Raw genomic sequence first — 23,484 nt, 5'->3', positions numbered from 1 at the left:
TGCAAAACTGCCCGAAACAACCAGCTCTTACAGGTCAAACTGGCTGCAGCACGCATTATGCTGGGGCAGTGCATGCTGGTTATACGAGGTCTGACAATTAGGTTCGAAAACTCATCATAGAAAAAGCGCTACACACCTCATTGCTGAATATCACTACAGTCACCTTCGAAGTACTCCCCTTGGGAAGCTATGCACCGATGCCAACGCCTGTTCCACCCTTCAAAGCAATGTTGGAACTCTTTTTCTGGAATGGCCTTCAGAGCTGTTGTCATATTACCCTGATGTCCTGAATGGCATCCAAATGTCTTCCTTTCAATATTTCCTTTATCTTTGGGTAAAGAGAGAAGTCATCGGGGGCAAGATCGGGTGAGTAGGGAGGGTGTTCCAATACAGTTATTTGTTTACTGGCTAAAAACTCCCTCACAGACAGTGCCGTGTGAGCTGGTGCATTGTCATGATGTGAGAGCCATGAGTTGTTGGTGGAAAGCTCAAGTCGTCTAACTTTTTCATGCAGCCTTTTCAGCACTTCCAAATAGTAAGCTTGGTTAACTGTTTGTCCAGTTGGTACAAATTCATAATGAATAATCCCTCTGATATCAAAAAAGTTAGCAACATTGTTTTGACTCTTGATTTGGACTAGCAGAATTTTTTGGTCGTGGAGAATTGGTGGACTTCCATCGTGCACTTTGATGCTTTGTTTCAGGGTAGTATTGGTACACCCATGTTTCATCATTAGTGATAACACGGCCCAAAACATCATCTTGCCTCTCCAAAAGGTCTCGGCAAACTTCGACTCTCCTTTGCTTTTGTTAATCGGTGAAACTGATTTTGGGACCATTTTTGCACAGACCTTTCTCCTGCCAAGATTTTCAGTTAAGATTTTCCTAACTGTTTCTCTATCGGTGTTTACTTGGTCTGCTATGCTTCTCACAGTCAGCCGACAAGTTTGATGCACAATTCGAAGAATTTTTGCAATGTTTTCATCAGTTCTGTTCGTTACTGGTTGCTCTGAATGCTCATCAGTGACGCATTCTCTCTCCTCAGAAAAACATTTAATCCATTTGTACACTGCAGTTTTCTTCATGGCATTATCCCTATAAAGTTGGACTAACATGTCCCTGATTCCACTTCCACTCTTGTCAGGTTTAACAAGAAATTTAATTTTTGTTCATTGCTTAATTCAAACTCATCCTCATGATGACACACGACAATATGCAACAACAATAATGAACGCCACTTGGCAAAACACCGCCACACGAACACAGCTGATATACCAAGGTTATGAAACCTTACCGAGCTGTTTGTACAGTGCTGCCAATGTAAGCGCATGGTGGCAAGTTCTTGAACTTAATTGTCAGACCTCATAGGTCTATGGCCACGCGTGTCCTGCCACCATGTTACAGGCTCTGGAAAGAGGGACGGTGTGCCTGCAGCCCTCCCTTCACCAAGCTAGGGTATTTCACCTGCATTTGTGCACGAAGTGCCTTCTATTTTGAACATGATGTGAGCCTGAGGTTTAATCTCTGTTTGTGCATAGCACTCGCAGCTGAGGGACATACAAATAGGGACACACAGCATCAGATGGCCTCTACGAAGCCTGTGCATAAATAGTGCAGATGTTCACGGTATGAATCATCAGCTCAACATATGCTCCTGCTCCAGACCAACAGGGGCGGCCCCATTCTGAAATGGTTCGTTCCTCGTGCCGGGCCTGAGCCCGGGGGACACACAGACCCCGCCACGCCAGGGGCAGGCAGAAGGCAGAACCACTTTCCTCATCCTTATCATCGCCCCTCCTCCCCCTCCTCCTCACCAACAAGTGTCGTTGGTCAGGAGCCACACGTGTACATCACTGCAACACAAACGACCCCTCAGACATACAGATGACCCCTCAGACGCATGAGCAGACGAGGTGGTACAGGAAGTTCCTGCAGTATCAGCACGGGGTGTGAGTGGGTGGGGGGAGCCCACTGGGGCAAAGGGCATCCTGGGTGTCCTGCGGGGGAGGGAGTGCACATGAAATGTAAGAGGTGGCAGAGGTGGTGGTGTGTCCAGGAAGAGGGGTGGGAGAGGGAGACATAGCGAGACAGAGATGGACAGAGAGAGACAGAGACAGAGAGGAGTAATAGGAAAACAGAAAGAAGAGTGAGAGAGGAGAAAGCAAGCAAAAAGAAAGGTGGGGGCTCTCAGGGGACTCATGGGGGGAGAGGGAACTTGTTACCGTGCCCCCTCCAGGGCCCCTCCCCAGTACCATTGTGGTCTTGCCACCAGATTTTGGGATGAGAACTGGGTGAGTGGAGGGACTCCCCGTTGAGCCCCAATCCACCTGGCACTTGTGGATGAATCCTGGGTCCATTCAGGGCAAGCTGTCCTCCAGCCTGTCCAGAGCCAGGAGGCCACCATGTCCCCACACATGTACCCTTCCTGAAAAGCATTCTATAACCTTTCTCCATCCCGGACACTGTGTGAAACTCCCTGGAGGGGATGGAGTGTGGACTTTGTATTTTCAGTAGATTATTAAATAGATGTTATTAGAAAACGCAGAGCCTGCTTCGGAGCAGCTGTGTCCCCACCAGCACATCTCTCATCAGCAAACATAACGCAGGTTTTAACACATTTAATTCGCTGTAGGACGTTTAAGATCACAGAGACCACGGAATTTCAACTCTGCAGTGTTAATTCACTGCATTTTCTAGGGAGTCAGAGAGTTAACTTAGGACACAATGCGGGAGGTCTCCGGGCACCAGGAGCATGTTGGAAGGAACATGTTGCTCCTTTTTCCAGCTTTGTGGGCAGATGAAAATAAGACAGAGCAGGAGTGCATCTTCTTCTGAAGGATGAGCTGGTGGACGACGGCAGCCATTCCCTCAGATGCAGACTCAGCACTTTGATTCACTGTCACTAGGCTGTCCTGTGGCCTCTGCTTGGCCAGGAGCAGTCAAACCAGGCAGTAAATGGCCCCATTTCTCCACAGCCATTTGGTAGTTCTCCAGAAAATCCGAGAATTGGGATCCCTGTTCTCAGGGCTGAGGTCTGGTCTGCCCTGCAGCGCTGAGAGCAGGGAAGGGAGGCCCTGAGGATGCGGGACCCTTGGCAGGGTTTGCAGCACCTGGGGACTCCTGGCTGCAGACAGTCCGGCCTCATGGGTGTCCGGGACCACGCCTGGGATGGTGCATGTGGCCTGGCGCTGTGGGGCACCCTGCCACCCTCACCCTTGCCCTGCTCTCCCTTCACATCTGTGAGACCAGCCTTCTCATCTCCTGAGAGTTTCAACCTCAGAACATTCCACATCGAGCATCTCAGGGGGCAGTGTGGCTGGAATTGGGGCCATGTATGAGTAGGATGCACTGTTTGTACTTGGTGGGTAGATGGCAGGTTAGTGAATTTTCCCGAGTGTACAGGAGTCCTGATTTGCTCTGAACACAGGTTTTCCATGACGACCTTGCTGCCAGCAATGGGGTTGGCTCCACCAGGGAGCCTTTCACCCTCCCCAGGAAGCTTCCTTGCTCCCAGGGTGTCAGGGCCTGGGGAGCAGGTGGCCGCCGGGGGTGCTGAGCGCAGGTGGGCCAAGTGGATAGCACATCTTACCTTCCGTTCAGCCTGTGAGCCTGTGCCCAGCCCATCAGACAGGGTCCTGCACCAGCGTTGCGTGTGTGTGCACGTGTGTGTGTGCATGCAGTGACAGCTTGGGCTTGCCAGACACATGCTTGCTTCAGGCACCCTGTCTGTGGGCACATGAAATGCAGAGTGTGGTCTGTGAGGGAGGTGGACAGGGCTCCCCTGGCTCCACTCCCTGTGTTCACTGTCCCTCGGGCCACCCGACCATGACGGGGCTGTTACCTGGCGATCTTGTCTGTGCAGGACATGGTGACAAGCTGCTCCCCCAGCAGGACGCCGTCCCATGTCTGTACTGCGCTGGCGCCCCGGATGGGCACGGTGCCCTCTCCAGACTCAATCTTCGTGCGCAGGTGCCCATGGAATTTCCTGACGATGTGTTTGCTGCTGGTCACTAGGAGATAAGAGGTGGCATGAGAGGCTGGGACCCCATTTGTCCAGAGACACTCAGGCTTCCTGGCCTGGAGGGCTAGAGGGGCAGTGAGCCCAGGAACAGCTCGAGGGAGCCCAGTGGCACTGCCAGTGGATTGGGACTCGGAAGCATGAGTCAGTGTCAGGGTCGGGAGGACGTGGTGAAGAGCGGACTCCAGTGCACACTTTGAGAGTGGTTTGGCCCTCTCGTACAGGGCTGGACAGCAAGTGTCCGAGGTTCTGCAGCCATTTGGTTATAGCTGCTCAGCTCTTCCCCAAAGCACAGAGCATGGGACAGGCCAGCGAATGAGGGGCTGCCTCCCCAAAACTGTGGACACTGGGGTTTGAGTCCCATGTCGTTTGTACATGTCGTGGAATACTATTCTTACCACCCTTTCAGCCATGTAAAAGTGTCAAACCATGCTTCACTTATGGGCCATACAGGAAAGGCGGTGGTGGGGTTTGGCCAAAGGGCTGTGGTCTGCCCACCTCTATTGTTTCCTAGTTGCCTAATGTTGGAAAAGTTACTTACAACCACTGTGATGCAGGTATTTCATACTAAACCCGGGGTAATAACGGTGCCTGCTCCTAGGCTGTGGGCATGAAATGAGACAGGACAGCTGACAGTGTCAGCACATGCTGCTTTTTACAGATGGGCTCTGTTAGGCAGGTGCTCTGCTGCACCCTACGGATGGCCCTGTGGTCCCTAACACACACACACACACACACACACACACACACACACACACACACACACTGCACACCCCATAGTTATTTGGAGAACTAGTTTGAACAAGGGGAAGATTACTTTTCTTTCTTTCTTTTTTTTTTTTTTTTTTTTTTAATAGAAAATCATTTTTATTTGTGACATTTTAAAATTGGCACTTGAGTTAAACTTAAAAATATATATAATAGGTGAACTGTATTAATTTGCAACATGTATATGAGACCAATGTGATGGTCTCATATACATATTATAGAAAGCTGTCTACAGTACTATAACCGACTGATATACATGAAGAATATCAAAGTCAGTTATCTTTGCTCTATTACATTAGCATTTGCTTATTTGTAATAGAGCAAAACATTACCATTCTGGCAGGGTTGCGGTGGGAGGAGAGCCTGCCTCTACTTATTCTAAGTTCCCTGAATGCTATATTGTTGACTTTGGCAAATATCATCTTTTTCTATTACATTATGAAATATTTATTTATTTATTTATTTATTTATTTATTTTTTTTTTTTACTTTTCTTTCTTTCTTTAAAAATGTTCTGTACTTTGAGTCTGGACTCTGTGATATGGAAATGGTTAATGGCTTTGCATGCAAATTATATATCACACTGCACAGTGATCTCAGCATTTACATACATGCTATGGATGAATATTAGATTCATTCTTTAAAAGTTTCTATTGTAGTTTGAGAAGTTGTGGAGATGCAGTTTCTCTGTCACTTACCCTTACTGAAGGCATCAAATAATAAATAACATGGTACCTTCTCTTACATATCTTTTTTTATATATGTTAATTTCTCTTACATATCTTGACTTAACTTCCAGTATGTTTTCTCATTGTTTCTAAGAACTGAAGTTCCTATACTACATACCATCGTGCCAAAAGGCCATCTCCTGGGAAAAAAGATTGCTGTACCTCAGAGACAGTAAACTTTTGAGAGTTTTCAATTGCTTTTTGATCCTTCTGCCAACCAACTACTTGATGCAAACCCATTTGGACTGGTCTGTGAGTCATCCACAGAAGGAAGGACCAAGGTGACAGGCTCAGCCTGGGTGGGCACAGCCAGGGACACCTAGTCCTCCCCCTGGTGAAGCACAGATCTCTTCTTTGCAACTTTAAATGACACTAGGTATCAGATGATGATGGCGATGGCGATGACGATGGTGATGACAATGGTGATGGTGAGGGTTATGATGATGATGGTGATGATGGTGATGATGATGGTGACGATGGTGATGATGATGGTTGTGATGATGGTGATGATGATGGTGACGATGGTGATGATGATGGTTGTGATGATGGTGATGATGATGGTGATGGTTGTGGTGGTGATGATGGTGATGGTGATGATGATAAATTGAACATAAGATAGTTGACATAACTCAAAACACCTGAGGCAAAACTTTGGTCTGACCTGACTTTTTATACTGTCCAGTGGGGTCTTTATAACATCAATTTCCCATGGCCAGCAGCACTGTGAGAGTGGAGGGCCAGCATACCACACAGTCTGTAGAGTTTACCACATGGTAGGGACCTGACTCTTCTATGTGAGGAATATTTTCTCAAGGAATGTGATACTTGCTGCCCCTCTCTTTCTGGTGATTATAGTGTCCATATCACTCTCTCATGCTTCAACCACTGTGTTACTTTTCAGACCTTGGAAGTTGCCTATTATATTGTAAGGCCTTTCTAAATTGTTACGCATTGCTTCTGCACAACTAACTTGCTTTCAAGTAGACTCCATAGTTGGTAATGCCGTGACAAGAGCGAGGCCTGGCTTGAGTAACAACTGGTTTCTAGGAGCTACCAAAGCTTTCAGGTAGATTAAATTTTCCTGAAGAGCCAGGTGCACAAGGGGCTCCTGACAAGTGTTTATTGGAGGGGGTGTTAAATCTCAGGCTGCCTTCTCTAGTAGGCAGCCTGATGAGCTTGATCAGTGATCTTACAGAGCCCATTTCCTCTGACTCTTTCTTGCCTAATTGCGAGAGGCAGGAGGGAGTTGAAGATGCCACTTGTAGCAGAACAAAATGCTGATCGAACCAGAAACTGCGGGGAATGGAACTTAAATATCTGTAGTGGAGTTAGGGCATGTCCTGCAGTGGAGGTGTGTAACGTGAAAAGACTGCCTGCCATGTATACACCCAGGAGAATAGTCTAATCTAATTCTAACAGCCCAAGTCATCAGACTCTTCATTACAGTGCTTATTAACCTGAAACCCTTACATTTGGAGACTGACGTCAAGATAAAGTGAGGGTGGTAATACACCTTAGGAAATTGTTCACGTAAATGCTTTGTTTTTAGGAGAGAATCAAAAGGGGATAGAGATAAATGGCAATCGAAAAAGTCCATGTAGGGAGCCAAGATCTATCTAAAAAGTGACACATGGTTGCTGTAAGGCTGTAAGGGAGAGAGAGCCAAAAAAGGGAAACAGGTATAGGAAAGGAAGAGAATGTTTTTAAACACCAAATAAACTTTTAATTTTCAAATCATCTTTATTTTTTTAAGATTTTTTTTAATTGGGGAAGGGGGACAGCACTTTATTGGGGAACAGTGTGTACTTTCAGGACTTTTTTCCAAGTCAAGTTGTCCTTTCAATCTTAGTTGTGGAGGGTGCCGTTCAGCTTCAAGTTGTTGTCCTTTCAGTCTTAGTTGTGGAGGGCGCAGCTCAGCTCCAGGTCCAGTTGCCGTTGCTAGTTGCAGGCGGCACAGCCCACGATCCCTTGCGGGACTCGAGGAATCGAACTGGTAACTTTGTGGTTGAGAGGACACGCTCCAACCAACTGAGCCACCTGGGAGCTCAGTGGCAGCTCAGCTCATGGTGCCGTGTTCAATCTTTAGTTGCAGGGGGTGGAGCCCACCATCCCTTGCTGGACTCGAGGAGTTGAACAGGCAACGTTGTGGTTGAGAGCCCACAGGCCCATATGGGAATTGAAATGGCAGCCTTCGGAGTTGGGAGCATGAAGCTTTAACCGTCTGAGCCACCGGGCCAGCCCCAAATCATCTTTAAAAGGCATATCCCAGGCCGGATAGCTCAGTTGGTTAGAGCGCAGTGCTTTTAACAACAACAAAGATTGCTGGTTTGATCCCCAACATGGGGCCGCTGTGAGCTGCACCCTCCACAACTAGATTGAAACAACTACCTGACTTGGAGCTGATGGGTCCTGGAAAAACACACTTAAATAAATAAATAAAAAAATAAAATAAAAGGCATATCCCAGAATCAATACCTGTGAAGCAATCTACTGTTTATTGTGATAATGTCTACAGTATTTGTCACGTGGGAGTCCTTTGTCGTATTTGATGAAGATAGCGATGGTGACGATGGCGAATTAGGAGGCCATATACATTTGTTGATGCTGCAATGCACGAACATGACCATATAACGCATGCATCTCTAACTCGGTAAGCAAATCTGAAGACAGGGACTTCAGCAAGTGTGCGTCAGTTTCCCTGACTTCCTATGGGATTCTGGGCTTACCTTCTGAGTGGTCCTAATGTGCAATAAGTAGACTAAGGCACACTAGGCACTTAGCACATGCTTGTGAGATTTGGCATAATCATGTGATTTCTCATAACATCTTGAGGGAGATAGACTTAAAATTTAACTAAGCTGTCAAACTCTTGGGAAATGGCAGCAAATACTGAATTTACCAGGCTATTTGAGAACTTGTGAAGAAGGAAGACTTCATGAAGGATGCTGTGGGTTAGTGGGAGGACAGTAAGTAGTTGTCCTATAAGAGCTCAGGCACAGGGAAGTGTCCTGGTGCTGTCATCGCTCTTGTCCGTTCTGCTTCTTATCAGAACAGCCTTGGGTCTAGCCCCAGTCTCCCAGAGCTGCTTAGGACCAGATCATCCTCGTGGGGCTGGTGTCCCCCAGGGAGACACTGTGAGTGGGTAAGGTCAAGACCTCCCTCTGTGGCCTGTGGCTGCAGTGGCTCCATCCCCACTGGGAGCGGCCACACCTGCCTGGCCTTTGGAGACACCCCCGTAGACCTCCTGTACACACAGACCTTCCCACCGTACCAGTCGGGGCAGGAGACAAATTAGGGCTTCCAATCCAGGGCTCGAAACATGGCCAACCCTCAGAATCACCAAGGAGCTTTCAAAAGTACAGGCCCTGGGACCCCACCCCAGTGAAGGCGCCAGAATCTTGGGGGAGGCATGGGCAGCAGGAACCTGTATTGGTGGAAACTTCCCGGTGGTCCTGACAGACAAGCCAGGTGTGGGGACAACCTGATCAGGTACGCGGCTGCTCGCGGGCCACACACCTCTGTGATGTCTCGGACCAGTTGGTACTAATTCCGTTTTTAGACTCCAGAGAGAGAGAATTTATGACCCATCCAGCTGAGTGCTTTTGAGAAGAAAACCCTGGGGAATTGAGAATTTCATCAGCCACAGGCATCCCAGGGAGGTGGGCAGGGTCACGCCAGGGCTCAGAAGCCCATGGAAGCTTTCTCCCTGAGGGACAACTGAGGCCAGGATAGCCCCGGTGGGTGGCACGGTTGCTTGGCAGCCGGTGGAAGTCAGGCGTTTGCTATAGTCAGACTCAGTTCTCTGCCAGCTGTCTGGGATGTGCTACTGGCTTCCCAGGTTTAGACCCAGGGACAGATTTTGCTTCCTGTGCTTGCTCTGCGTTCCTTCACTCTTTAAGGGTAGGGGGACAATGCGGGCACCGCTGTTCAGAGCATCTCACATAGTCAGTCATAGGTGTGTCTGCAGACACATGTTCTCATGTCTGTGTGTGCACACACAGGCGCCTGTGCCCATGCCTGCATATGTTCTTATGTACACAGCACACACACACACATGAGCTTATGTATACACATATGCACGTAGTGTATATATGCTCGCGTGTGTGCACGCTCATGTGCTCATAGCCAGGTGTGTACTTGTATGTGCATGTTCTTGTGTTGTGCGCACACACGTGCTTATGCATGTGTACACTAGTGTGTGCACATACTTGTATGAGTGTGCCCACCCGTGTGCTCATACCTGTGTGTACTTGTGTGTGCATCTGTGCTTATGCACGTGAGCGCGTGTGTGTGTGTGTGTGTGTGTGAGGAGGAAATGGGGAGGAGAGTCGGACACAGCTGCGGTGCCGTGTCTGTGTGGAGATGTACAAATGCAGAACAAATGAGGGTGTACGGATGAAATGAGCTCAAGTGACGGGGACCATGCAGGGCAATGCTGGCAGAGAGAGGGCGGCCCCGGAGAAGCAGGAGAGGGAGGCCTTGGTCTCCAGAGCAGGGCTTCTCCCGGGTCGTGACATGCTCGTCAGAACTGATAACAACCGCGGTAGGGGACGGCACATGTCTGTTTTGCACATATGGACGTGGCGATACTGCTGTGACCTTTGGGCTGTGTGTCCCTGAGTGGAGGGACAGTGAGGCTGGGTTCCTGCAGGGCTGTCCTGTAGGAGGCAGACAGGCTGACCTCTGGGAATGGCCCCGACAGGCAGGGTTCCCTGTGGCATGTCCCCACGGCCTCTGCCCAGTAGGAGCCCCTCAGAGCGGAGGTCCTGGCGGCCTGCATCCCCTGCTCAGGCAGGGCTGTCCAACCCTCTTGAAAGAGTAGCAGAGAGAAACACTTGAGAGAGCCAATGCAGAGCCCCCACCCTTGATGTCAGCGGATTCTCTCTAACATGACAGTTATTCCTGAGCCTCATACCTTCCTTGGGAGAGCAGGGAAATTGAAGTCTGTCTGGGAGGCCCTTCCAAGCAGGAATTTGGGGTTTCCTGCCCTTACTGAGTGGATGAGGAATAGGGATGTAGGGCTTTTGGCAGCTGGTCTGTGGGAGAACTGGCCAGGGGCCCCTCCTTGGCACCGGAACAACCCCAGCCTTAGTAACTTGGGAGCAGCCCCTCATTTGTGTCTGGCATATCTGCAGCCAAAATGTGAGGAAAATGCTTTATTTTGTTTTCTCCTACCAGCACCTGCCACTTCTTGAAAGCACCATGAAATAAAAGACATCTGTGCCTGAAAGCAAACCCCAGGACACATGTGAGAACGTGTGTGTTTGTTTTTCTAAACCACCGGCTTCGCACATTGGAATCAGGGCTGTAGAAGCCACAATGAATTCCTGAAGTGCAGAGGTGGGGGCCAAATGACCTGAACAGACCCTGTGGGGACAGAGCCAGGAGTGCAATTTCCAGGCTCTCGGCCTCACGTGGAAAGGTGCTGGCTCAGGTAGTAAATGACCATCAACTGTGATTGCATGGCCATCAGCTGTGGCTAGTTGGCCGTCAGCTGTAACCAGTGAGCCATTGGCCACTAAAATAACTACCGTGGCTACGCTAGCAAAAAATGGGGGGCTAGCAAGAAGATGGTGGCTGAGCCTGCAAGCACAGATTGCAGCTAGCAAGTGGGGTTGGTTGGTTGGCAGAAAAGCGGACAGCAGGTTGCAGATAGTGTGGTTCCTGCTTCCTGTGTCTCCAATCCAGCCACCAGCGAGAATATAGTGGTATGACTCCCCTATTTATGGCTCTGTGGGTGTTCCTGTTTGGCCTCACCATGTCCTGCGTTCTTATGTGGGGAGTGTGACCAGAGACCCCGCATGACACCCCGCATGTCAGACCCTCTGCAGACACTGGTGGCTCAGGTGGAGCTGGGGCTCCCGCTGGCAGGAAGCTGAATGAATTAGGGCAGCCCCACATGTGTGTGGGTCTCCCCCCAGGACTGAGGGCCACTAAGCTGGGGCTTCATGATGTCAAAGCTTCTGAGAGAAATGGAGCACTAATCCCAGTGGCTACACAGACCACGTTTCAGTTGTCTATGGGTGTCGGGCTCATGCAGACCCAGCCTGATGAACATCTCAGAAAAAATGATCCGCTCCATGTTGTCTCCTCTCTATCTTTCTGAGATGGCATGGTAGTGAAGGAACACCCTGCCTGACCCCTCCTGGACCACCCAGTCCCTTACCCCTGGGGCAGCGCCTTGAAAGGTCCTTGATACTTACTGGGTTCCATTTTCTTGATTCTCAATTAGACTTGATTCTTTTATTTACTTTCCATAGAGTGTTGTATGGAATGAATGTTTGTGTTCCCCCAATTTTTCTGTTGAAGCCTAACCCCAGTGTGACAGTGTTAAAAGGTGGAGCCTCTGGAAGGGATGAGATCATGAGGGTGGATGACTGGGCAGGCCTGCAGACGCCACAGTACGCACACAAGGTCTGGGCACGGATAACCTGGGACCATGTCCCACATGGAGGACAGCGTGGGGCCGCTTGTTTAAAAATGTAAAAACGTGGTCTCTTACGGTCCGTGGTGATTTCGTAGGGCGAGTTGAGGCGCGCGTCTCCGCAGGGGGACGTGCTCACGTACAGATGAAACAGGGTGTTGTCCCTCAGCCTATAGCCTCCATCCTTCAGCCGCACAAATATGGAGCGCTCTGAGTCCTCTCGACGCTGGCTAGGGACAGAAAGAGGCGTAGTCACTGCTGCGGACCAAGCCAGACGCATCCCACCTGGCGGGCAGGTGCTTTTGTCTTGTTTTGTCGTTATTCCCCACTTTCCCCCTCTTTACCCTTGCATGGAAACCTTCTGAATAGCTGGAAGCAAACACAGCAAAAACCCATCCTCAACACCTTTCCCCAACAGTCACGTTTGGGCTGATCTTTCCCACAGCCAGCTTCTGAGAAGACATGAACCCGGATCTGTGTCTATAAAGCTGGGCTCACAAGCACTCCTTGAGGGCACTGTGGGTTCCACACAGCCTCCACAGGCAACCCGTGTCTGTATTAAAGGAGAAAAGGAACTTTGACAGGGGGCAGGGCTTGGCCGCTGGCCTGGCGAGGAGCCCAGGGCCTGGACCTGCTTTCCTTCGGCATCCAGCCCAGGTAATCTCCAGCAAATCCAGTGGCCCTCCAGTGCCTGAAGGGCACGCCCTCTGCCCTTGGCCTACAACCGCCCACAGTTGTCACACGCTGTCTCCTCCAAGGTGCCAACGCCCCACAGGGCACTGAGCTGGCGTGGCTGCTCCCTTCTCAGACCCATTTTCACTAGTCACAGTCTCTTCTCTCTGCCGCTCTGGCTGTTTTTACATGTTCTGCCCCATTGGTGACGGATTCTTGCCTGCTGGTCCTGCCATCACACAGGCAGTAGAACAGACATTTTCTCCCTAGGAAACCCTCGAGGCGGCCCACAGCCTTCCTGCTTCCTTGCTTCTGCTCCTTCCGCTGCCAGGCCCCTCTCGCTCTCTCAAAGTGCCCCCCAACCTTGGAGCAAATGCAGAGCCTGGCCTGCCAGGGGACTGTGCTCCACTTGTCACCTTTGCTGGCTTTTTGCAGTCATTGCTCATCCTTCCACTGGGCAGACCATACCCCTCCCAGCCTGTGGCACAGTTCCATTGCTCATGGGTTACTCCCTAGAGCTCCTAAGACCCCATGTTAGTGGGTGTGAGGGACACTGCTTCAAAGGGTGTGGAAGCAGCTGGGAGAGGCAAGGAAGAAACATTTCTGGAAAAGACACAGCTATGAGTGCCTGCGACCACACACCTCCCTGCAGGGCTGCGTCTGGACGTGTCATGTGCTCATGTCCCCCTGTAGTTCTGCTCCTGTGGTTGTTGTAAAGAGATGGCAGCCAGTGCAGTGACAACCTGCGCCTTCCGGCGGCCCGAGCAGGTTGCGTGAGGAGCTGGAGCATGTTTCCTGGGGTCTCTGCGGCCCCGTGCTTTCCGCACCTCTCTGAGAACATGCTCAGAGGAGCAGGCAAGAAACAGCCACTGCAGTGGTGGCGCCAGGAGTGAGGGTCTGGGAAGTGGGGTGCACTCGGGGCTGTGGGGTGTAGGAGAGGGCCAGGGTTGAACCTGGCCTGTGTTTCAGATGCACTCCGAGCTGCTAGCGGGGGACATGGGAAGTTGGCCTGGGCTCCTCTGCTGGCATTTGAGCCCCGTGGCCTGGGGTGGGACAAGGTCTGGGGAAGGAAAATGAAAGGGCAGGCTGCCTTGCAGCCCGGAGTCTGAGAGGAGGCCGCACCTTCGTATGCTCTGTAAGAAGTGTCCTTGGCTGAGAAACTGTCAGAACAGGTCACAAACAAGGGTGGAGGGAGGCACTGAGCTCTTCTGCGATTTTCTGCTGGCCAGACGCACCGAGTCTGGTGAAAATCCTGGAGCCTGGGTTGCCTTTGAAGTGGGCACAACTTCGTCAGAATGGAGTGGAAGTGTCAATGTCACCAGTACTCTGTCATGTTGGGATGCAGGGAGTTGCTCCGCGTAACAAAGCTCCGTCCCCACTGTCTCCCAGAGACAGTTGACTTTCTGTGAGGTTGTCTTTTCCTTCTAAAACCTGAGGTTAGTTCTGGATTAATCATGGGGGTCCATGGTGGGAAGAATATTGCCTTCACTGAAACCCACAGGATGGAGCAGCTGCTCCTCTGGGGACACCTGTGCGCCCCTCTAGCCAGCCCGCAGTCCTGTCATCACTTTGTCTGTGGCATTTAGAGTGTGAGTGATGTGACAGCTGTCGGTGTGGAGCACAGGGCAGCCATGCCCTCACCCTCTTTTTGAACGGTGCCCTTGACTTTGGATGCATGCTGGCCTCGTGACGAGAGCACTGTGCCTGCGGTGTGCGCCTTTACTGTGGTGCACAGTTGTCATAGCGACTGCCGTTTAGCTACCCCCTTGCTATACGTTCAACGTTTGTGTCCCCCCAAATTCCCATGTTGAGACGTACCCCCCAGGGTGGTGGGGTCAGGAGGTGGGGCTTCAGGAGATGATGAGGTCATGAGAGTGGAGCCCCCATGATGGAATTAGTGTCCTTATAAAGGAGACCCAGAGAGCCCCGTCGCCCCTCCCTCCAGGTGAAGTCACAGGAGAAGATGCTGTCTGTGAACTAGGAAGCAGGTCCTCCCCAGACACCAGATTGCTGGGGTCTTGACCCTGAATGTTCGGCCTCCAGACTGATCAGTCAGTGACTCAGCCCCCACCTGGGGTGTCTGTTACAGCTGCCTGAGCTAAGACACCCCAAATGTTTTCCTAGAAAATGTCATCACATGGGATGAGTGTATGACATGGTATGTTCATACATGTGGGCATGCGTGTGGGGGGATGATATTATGTGCACCTTGTAGATTGCCTGCTGCAGCTACGGTCACCAAGAGATAGGCAGGTGTTCCCTGGAGGGAGACCTGAGCATCCTGAGGGAGAGTCTGGAATTTCAGCCTCCGACCGGCCTGTGTGGCCACATTGCTGGCGCTCAGAGTACACTGCCCGTCTGAGTAAAACGTGTGCTGTCCGGCAGTCTATCCGCCACGTGCAGGGGGTCTGCTGGGATACAGGGAATACTAGGGAGCTGGCCTGTGTCACCAGACCAAACTGACGTCCACAGCCAGTGTCCCTGGGACTGGCCACTCACCTGAGGTGCAGCTCCAGCTGCGTGTACAGAAAGTGGAGTAGTGCCCTTCGTGCCACTGTCTCCGCGTGGCAGTCGTTGACCACCAGCCCCTGGTCATTGAGGTACTCGCCGCTGATGCACTTGGTCCCCGAGGACAGGACGATAACCTGTGCTTGCCTGACATCCAGGCCTGGGGGACAGAGAAGGCATCATAACAGCACCCTCCTGGGGGGCGACTGCTTTCCTTTCCATCTGCCTCATCCCGCAAAAGCCCGCTGCGCCAGCCTCCCCATGCTCCCACCCACGAGCCTCCACGTTCACTCAGGCTGGCGAGCACCACACGGCTGCTGTGACGGGGCTTTGTGGAGGCACAGGAAGTGCTCGGTGGGCCACAGCCAGCTTGTTTCAGGCGGTACAGCCAGTTCCCAGACTACTCAAAACCCCAGGGTGTCTCTATTTGACAGGCACGTTTGTATAGCAGAGTCCTGCAAAGAGAAGGCATGGTGGACACCGTGAGGTGACCTGTCACCAAACAAGTGACTGAGGGCCTCTGCCACCCACAACCTGGAGGGAGAGCAAGCAGGGGGGCTGCTGGTGTTCAGGCTTCAATGCCAGAGTGCAAAGCCCCTGGCCGCTTGTGCCATCATTACCCAGACAGACCACAGAAATTCTGCTACTGCCTCCCCCTGGGCCAGCGGGATGAGAATTACATCTTAATTCAAAAATTTGCTGATGGGAAATGTGGTTCCCAGGAGCGGGGTGGAGGCCAATGCAAGTGTGGGCTGTGTGAGAACAGGACCCCCCCCACCCCCCGTCCACGCGATGGCCCCCCGGTCCCCGCACTCTCACCCTTTGCCTCTGAGGCAGCCCAGGGCTCCAGGCAAGATTCCTGTGCAAACTGAAGACCCTCAGGCCACACGCTCACTTTGCCTTCCTGAGTGGAACCTGCTGCCCCTTAGAGCCACCAGGACCTGGTGATGAACTGAAGCAGGTGCCTGAGTCCCCAAACGTGCGTCTCTAAGTCACCTGGGACCTGGGCGGTGATTCCTACTCAGTCACTGCTTTTCTGACTTCCTTCTTGGGGCTTTGCTTGGACTGAACAAACCTCTGACTGTGGAAGTCAAGGCTCATCGTCCCGAGGAGTTGCAGGTGCGAGTGTCACACGCTCAGCCATCTGTGCCCCAAGAGCACTTGTGAGAGGTGTGGCGGGCCTTGAGGGCCACCTGGCGAGGCCATCGCGGCTAACTGAGCACCATGTGAGTCACAACAGTATGCCGGCCCAGTGTGTCCCCTTCCAGAACCGCAGGGGTGTCTGCTGGGTCCCGCACAGATATGGGGGCCCCGCTGAGGCTGTGGCACACGCTCTCCAGGGCCCCTGTCTGGGCCTGGCCTGTCTCTGGGGCTGCGTTTCAGAAGTGCTGTCTGAGCTATGGATTTTCTGCTTTCCGAAAACTTGCACTTACTCCCGAGGACAGTGCCTGACGGGTGTCACCAACAGCCATGAACGGAGCTGAGTTCTCTGATTTAACCCACACGCTTTCTGTTTCCCCTAAAGAGCCACAGGACAGATGGGAGACAAGCCGCAGGGGAGGCTGCCTCCCGTTCCATCGTGCTTTCTGTCTCCGGAGGTTGCCAGCCCTTACAGCTCCACGGGAGGCACAGACAGGCAGCCCTCCCATAGCCATCTCATCTCCACTTCCCCTCTTAGGGGTGGGCCCAGCTGTTTCCTGGGCCCTGCACACCAGGCTGGGCGTGCTTTGCGGGTTTGTGCTGACAACTAGGAAATGAGGCTTCTGTCTGCTGGCGGCCGTCACATGTGACCAACGGAGAAAGTGCAGTCAGCTCCATGAGGACCGGCCTCAGGAGAACTCGTGGAGCACCCCAACTGTTGTTGTTACTTTTAATGCTCTTTACATATGGTGAGAGCAGGGGATTTGAGGTCAGAGTCACAAAGGGGGCAATTTTCTGACCCTCTCTGAGCCCAGGCTCCCAGCCGCAGGATGGGGGCCATGTTGGCTGCTGCCTGGGGACCCCCTGCCACCGCTATCTTGGCCTCAGCGTGTTTTCCCTTTTCCCACCTAAGACGGGCTCACGAGCCCTCCATGCCTGGCAGATGTCATGACTTACTCTTCACAGGACTGTGCTCATTTTGACCAGTCAAAGGAATCTCATCAACAAAAAGGATATTCTTTGCAGGAATGGAAACAAAACAAACCCAAAGAGGCCTCGACAGCGAACCTCAAACGCCGTGTCTTTGCAGTGTGATTTATTGGGAGAGTTTTCTCAGGAGAAACTTGGAAAACAGTGATGGAAACAGGCTAGGATGGGGCACCAAGCCAGGCAAAGAGGAGGTGTCACTTGCACGTGGTCTCAGCCTGGTCTGATAGAAGACTGTTGTGCAGCGTGCCACGGAATCAACCTGCTCTGCGTGAAGGTGCTGAGCCACTCCCACCCTCTTGTTGGGGGCAGGGTCCCAGGCCCAGTGAGGGGCCAGGTATGGTGCCAGCAGGTCGGTGGAGAAGCAGGACTGAGTACGTATCTCTCTTTTCCTATAAAATGGCCATTGAAAGCAAAGCTAGTACACTGAAGGCCTACATGAGCAAAGGTCCCAGAAAATCTGAACATACTGCTATCTGCAGAATAAATAGAAAAGGTGATCAGAGCTCCCTGCCAAGCACCAAGCCCAGTTAGTGTTGGGAGAAATTAACACCACTCTTTAAGCAGCAGACAATTTCATGGCTACTGGAAGTGTTCCAGAGCACACAAAGATAAGCAAAACCTTCCAATTGTTCTTATTATTAAATGCCTACATTAGCAATCTACCCACTTAACTAAGACTAAATAAGAAAGAAAACAACAGATGTCCTTAGTAATGGGTATTAAAATTCTAACTAAAACACTAACCACCAAGCATCAGAGGAAAAAAGCAATATAGTCATCACTGCAAGGTGGGTTTATTCCAGAAATGCAAAGGTGGATTACATTTAAAAAATTAAAATGCAATACGAAAACATGATTATAGCCACAGACACCAAGAAGGCATCTGACAAAATCCAAAAACCACTTTTTCTTTTTAAGGAGAGCGCAGGTCACAGTGGCCCATGCGGGGATTGAACTGGCAACTTTATTGTTATCAGCACCACGCTCTAACCAACTGAGCTAATTGGCCATCTACCCAACAACCACTTTTAATAAAAATTCAATACGTAGAATAGATGGATTTTCCCAATGTGATTGTATATACACAGAGTGCCCCCCAAAATGTATACGTATTTTAAGAAAGGAAAACTGTATTAAAATTATAATACTCAATATATACTGATAACAAAAGATGAATACAAGTCACGTTTGACTCCTGCAACTATAAGAGGTGCTCAAAGTGGTTCCCATCTGTGTCCAGACACTTCTGATTATGGTGAACCACTGCTTGAGCAACATTGACCAAAGTGTTCACTTGTATATGTTTTTTTTTGAATCCCCTGTATACACACACACACACACACACCACATCATACTTGATAGGAAACCTAGAGGGATTTGTACTGCACCTAGGATCACAACAAGAATGTCCACTCTAACTCTATTATTTAACGTCTGCTAAAGCTATCAGCCAACACAAACGGAGAACTTAGGTATGATAATTGGTAAGGAGCAGGTCATACCATCATTGTTTGAACACATTGTGGTTGTATATGTGGAAGCCTCTAGAGAACCCAGCTGAAATACAGCTATAAACAGTAAGCAAATCGATCAGGTGATAGGGTACAATTTAATATACAGGAATCAATAGCTTTCCTATTACACACACAACTAGTGAGAAATGAGTCCATTTATGATAGCAGCAAACACGATAATAGGACAGACTTTTAACAAGAAGTGAGCAAGAGCCATAATGAATAAAACATTAAAACCCGACTGAGAGACACCAAGAAAATTCAAACAGAAGATGTTCCACATTCCTGGTTGGGAAGATTGAATGTCTTGGATCTTCTTTAAAGAGAAGGCTAATGACATTCCCATAGGAATAGCACTAGCACTTAGTTTATGACAGACAACCTGGTTCAAAAGCAGAGTTTTGTGATTTCTGAACCACACAAGCAGAGTGTAATGGGTCACCCAGGAAGTTCTGAAGAAGAGAACTGATTTTAGGAGGCCAGCCCAGGCGATACCAGTTCAGGGACAAATCACCTGTCCTGATGCATGAAGTTGGCAAGTGGAACGAAGCAGCGAGTCCAGAAATTGACCTGAACTCATGCAGGAATTTAGTGTGGGGTAAAGATAATAACATTTCACCCTGACGGGCAGACACATCATTGCATTAATGATGTCTAACAATGGAAGAGCTATCTGAAAATAAAGTTGCATTTTTACCTTACACCACATACCAGGGTAAATCCCAGTGGATCAAAAGTTTAGATGCAAAAAATGCAGATGCGCACATGGATGGTTGCAGCCGCTTTGCTCATAATCACCTAAACTTGGAAGCAACCGAGCCGCCCTTCAGCAGGTGGTGGATAAGCAGGCTTGTTTTGTAGATGGAGATCCCCATGGAGCCTGACGGGAGTGAGGGACAGTGAGTCTGCGGTGTCACGCATAGACAGGACATGTGCCTCACCTCACATGCCACATGGCTCAGAGACAGTGCCAAGGCTGACACGAACACACAATCGCTCGGCACGCTGACCCCACGTGAGGGGATGACTGGTGGGTGTGTCTCCCACGGAACCAAGATTCCCCCAAACTTGATGAGCTGCAGGTGAGGCGAGAGGTGAACGTGGGGAGGAAACAACAGAGACTTGAGGTGCTGTGGGGGACATGATGGCTTTCCCAGGGTCCCTGGGCGGCCCCCCAGGGACATGGTGAGTTTCATGGCTAAGCCCCCTGTAGGAGGTGGTGAGGTGGGGGTGGGAACCACACATTAACAATCACGTTTCAGCCGTTGGGCTGACTTGTCTATGTGACAACAATGCGTCCGGTGTACATTCCTAAATAAATTAACTCAACTTTTCCAAATTTAACTTTCGGGGCTCCAGGACTGGGCAGCCCCACTGTACACACACCTTTCTCTTGCCCCCTGGATCTTTCTCCTCTCTTCCCATCAGGGCTGACAAGGAATTTGTTGATCAGTATGAGGTGTCGGTGACCAGGAGGTGTGAGGCTAGGATGAGGCCCGAGATGCTCCTACCACAGTTCCTGAGCACAGTGACCTAGCCCTCCTCCCTCCTCTGCTTCTGTGGGGACAGAGCAGAAAAGTCTGCTGAGTTGGCAGGACACCTCCTCCCTCTCCCTGCACTGAAGGGGCCGATGGCGGGACACACAGCAGTGTGGGACAGGACGAGGGAAACTGGGAGAAGTGTAGACACTGAAACCACTAGGGGCCTGACCTCAGGCAGCAGCTCTGTTATGTGACACTGAGAAGGTGGGGACTTGTTCACCATGCTGCTGACCACGGTCTTGTTTCCCGCAGTCAGGTGCAGCCCTAAGCGATGCAGCTACAGAATACATGAACTCCAGGGTGGTGTAAGGCGGCTTTAGAGACGAAAGGTGGCCAGGTTGGCCACCAGTTGTTAGGACAACCAGTTGTCCTAAACACCAGCTCTGTGATGGTCTCACTGGACACAAACATGATGACGTCACACTTAGCATCTTACTCCCAAGGAAGTAAGATGACAGAGACCCTGCCGTTGGAGGACTGTCTTCCCATTTGGACTGTCATTGTGCACTTCGCCCCACTGAGAACCCGTTCTTTTCGATCAAAGGGACATGGTTGCAAGCGCTGATGCGAGTGGCTGGGTGGCCAACAGGACGCCTGGCTGCAACTAGACCCAGAAGCCATGAGTGAGAAGCAGAACACTCATGTGTCCCAGGAGCTGAAGGCCGTTTTCTGTAAGTGGCCACTTGATTTCCCCGTTTGTCAGGATGAGGGCGTGGGACGTGTTTGAAGGGCTCAAAGGGGGACTCTGAGCGGTGCACGGATTCTGTCTCTCTGATGGGCACCTCTGTTGACCTCATATTGCGTTCTTTCTTTTCTTTGTTTGAGTTACTTTGGGCTCAAAAGGCTGGAGACCATCTGTTTGGCGCGTTCAAAAGCTTTAGTCAATGGCCAGTGGCACAGGGAGGCACTGCCATGAGACGGCATGGTGGCCGGCCCTGCTCCTTCCTGATCCTTCCCCCTCCTGACTCATCAGACCACTGGCTCATCCTCTTAGTGGCCTGTCTTCAGGAACTCCACAGGCTGAGTCTCCACCCCTGCAGTGTGACTGCCCTCCTTCCTCACCTGGGCGGCACCCTCTCCCAGGTCATCAGCACAGGTGACAGTCCCCTTCCCCAGGCTCTTGCTGGAGGCCTTCCAAAGCCCATCACAGTGGGAAGCAGGGCGGCACTGGTGAGCGCTTTGTGAATTATTCCAGACTCAAGCGCCCTCATCTCTAAATAAGCAGCAGTGGAGTTGGGCTGGGCCACACGTTCACTCAGAGACTGGGTTCTCTCCTTCTCCATCTTAAGGAGGGATGTTTGGTACACACAAGTCAGCACCCAGCGGCACAAGGTTTGCTCTACAAAATCTATCCTGCATTTTGTAGTTTAAACCTCACCATTTAAACCGAAGGTTTAGAATACATTGTGCATCACGCTCCTTGTGGAAGGAGGCAGTCCCCACGAGCTTGATGTCCTTGGAGACTGCCATCAACTTCACATCTCTGTCCCCACGCAGCAGCTATGAAGACCCATGCCTTGAGATCCACACGCTCATTTACCACCTTCATCCCGCAGGAGCTTCTGCAGCTGCTTTGTTCCCACGCCCCTTCCCCACCGGTACTGATATAAATAAAAGGACCCTGCCTTTAGAGAGCAACATAGTATTTAGAGTCACTGAGAACACAAGTTAAAAAGCACTAGAGGAGGCGGCCTCTGAGGGGACAGGGAAAGCAGGAGTCGGGAGAACATTGTTTTTCATGCCTGAGTTCTGCTTGAGTTTTTCCCATATGACCGCGTTATTTTGATGGCAGTAAAAACTGTTCATGGTGTACATTTTTGCTATCGTATTTCTCATAATGGCTACAAAGTGGTCTGAAGCTCATAAATGAAAGGGACTTTATATGAGCTAATTGATGGGAATAAATTGGCATCTCACCTGAAAATGCAGGGGTGATAGTATCATTTTATTTAAAAATAAACTCAATTTTGTAACATTGTAATATATATACAGCAATGAGAATGAGATGCGTTACTCCATTTCAGAGTTTCTTAGGCATTTGCTTGAATAATTGAAGTAGATAAGATTAAATGGCACATCAACTTGAAGCAAATGTTTAAAAATATTTCTGTCAGTAAGTTTGCACATTTCTTCCTAATCTCTTTTTAATCAACATGTTTATTAAATCTTCTCTTTATAACAGGAAAGTAAAATTCAGCAATTTATTCTTCAATGTTCATAAACTACTAATTAGTGAAGCTTTACCTCATAAAGTCTCACTTTCCTATAATAAATTTAGTTCATAGAGGCACTGCTGCACACAAAGCAGTGTATTCACGGGCACTTTTTTCCTTTCATAAATCTTATTGGGGAACACTGGGGAACAGTGTGTTTCTTCAGGGCCCATCAGCTCCAAGATATCGTTCTCCTTCAGTAGTTGCAGGGGGCGCAGCCCGCCATCCCGTGCAGGAATTGAACTGGCTCGCGCTCCAACCAAATGAGCCATCCAGCGCCCTTATATTTTTTATTACTGGAAAAGTTACCTTATTTCCAACTTTAAGTTATCTTAGGTAAGGAGTGTTTTTAAAATTTGTTTGGAGTGTCCTATTGTGACTAACAACATGTTGCAAAACAATTGTTGTTTTAAATAATCATTTATGGTAACTTCAACATAAACAGTGAATAAAAAAACACTTTTACTCTCATTAACTCTTTGGTCAAAGGTGTATAGAATTAAACTAAAAGTTTATGATTTTACTTTAAGGGTACAAGAGTGTCCACTGCAGGAGAAAATTTTTTAAAAAACAAAATAAAAATAAAAGCTGAAGACATATTCTTTGAGGACTATGCTGACGACTTGAGGAAGTCATAAAGAAAGTGCTCGTACAGGTTTACACAAGATGAAGTTCCACTTCCAAGGAAGAACAGTTCTCCAATATTCTATTCATGCAAGTTAGAAAACAGAATCACATAAACTCTTCTGTCCTTTCAGGGAAGTCTGGAAGTTCTGCTCCTTGCTCTACCCAACACTCCACTCCCTGTCTCTCTGACTAGCCTGCGTGAGACGACATTTCTCTTTTGGGGCGTTAACATATACTGGGCTGACCTCACTTTTGTCCAGGGCGAGCAGCACTGAAGCCCCGGGGGCACCGCCTCCAGCTTGCATGAGAAATGCAGGCCAGCAGGACCTGCTTCTGCGAGAGG

At 50.1% G+C, this 23,484-nt stretch overlaps 1 protein-coding gene across 3 annotated transcripts in view; it reads right to left on the bottom strand.

Moving 5' to 3' along the window:
- The window catches only part of ADARB2 (adenosine deaminase RNA specific B2 (inactive)), a 415,421-nt gene that overhangs the window by 30,851 nt on the left and 361,086 nt on the right, over positions 1-23,484 (bottom strand). For 2 of the 3 annotated variants that reach the window (XM_081062451.1, XM_081062452.1), the window contains 3 exons: positions 15,108-15,276; positions 12,015-12,166; positions 3,841-4,009 (listed from right to left, as the gene is read on the bottom strand). In XM_081062451.1, the coding sequence (XP_080918577.1) occupies positions 3,841-4,009; positions 12,015-12,166; positions 15,108-15,276 (490 nt within the window). The remainder of the gene's footprint in view (positions 1-3,840; positions 4,010-12,014; positions 12,167-15,107; positions 15,277-23,484) is intronic. The other variant, XM_081062453.1, reaches the window with a different exon arrangement.

The sequence above is a fragment of the Rhinolophus hipposideros genome (assembly GCF_964194185.1).
Source record: "Rhinolophus hipposideros genome assembly, chromosome: 1".
In the NCBI taxonomy this organism is placed as follows: domain Eukaryota; kingdom Metazoa; phylum Chordata; class Mammalia; order Chiroptera; family Rhinolophidae; genus Rhinolophus; species Rhinolophus hipposideros.
Note: the sequence above shows the minus strand (reverse complement) of the source record. Positions and strands in the feature narration are given on the sequence as shown.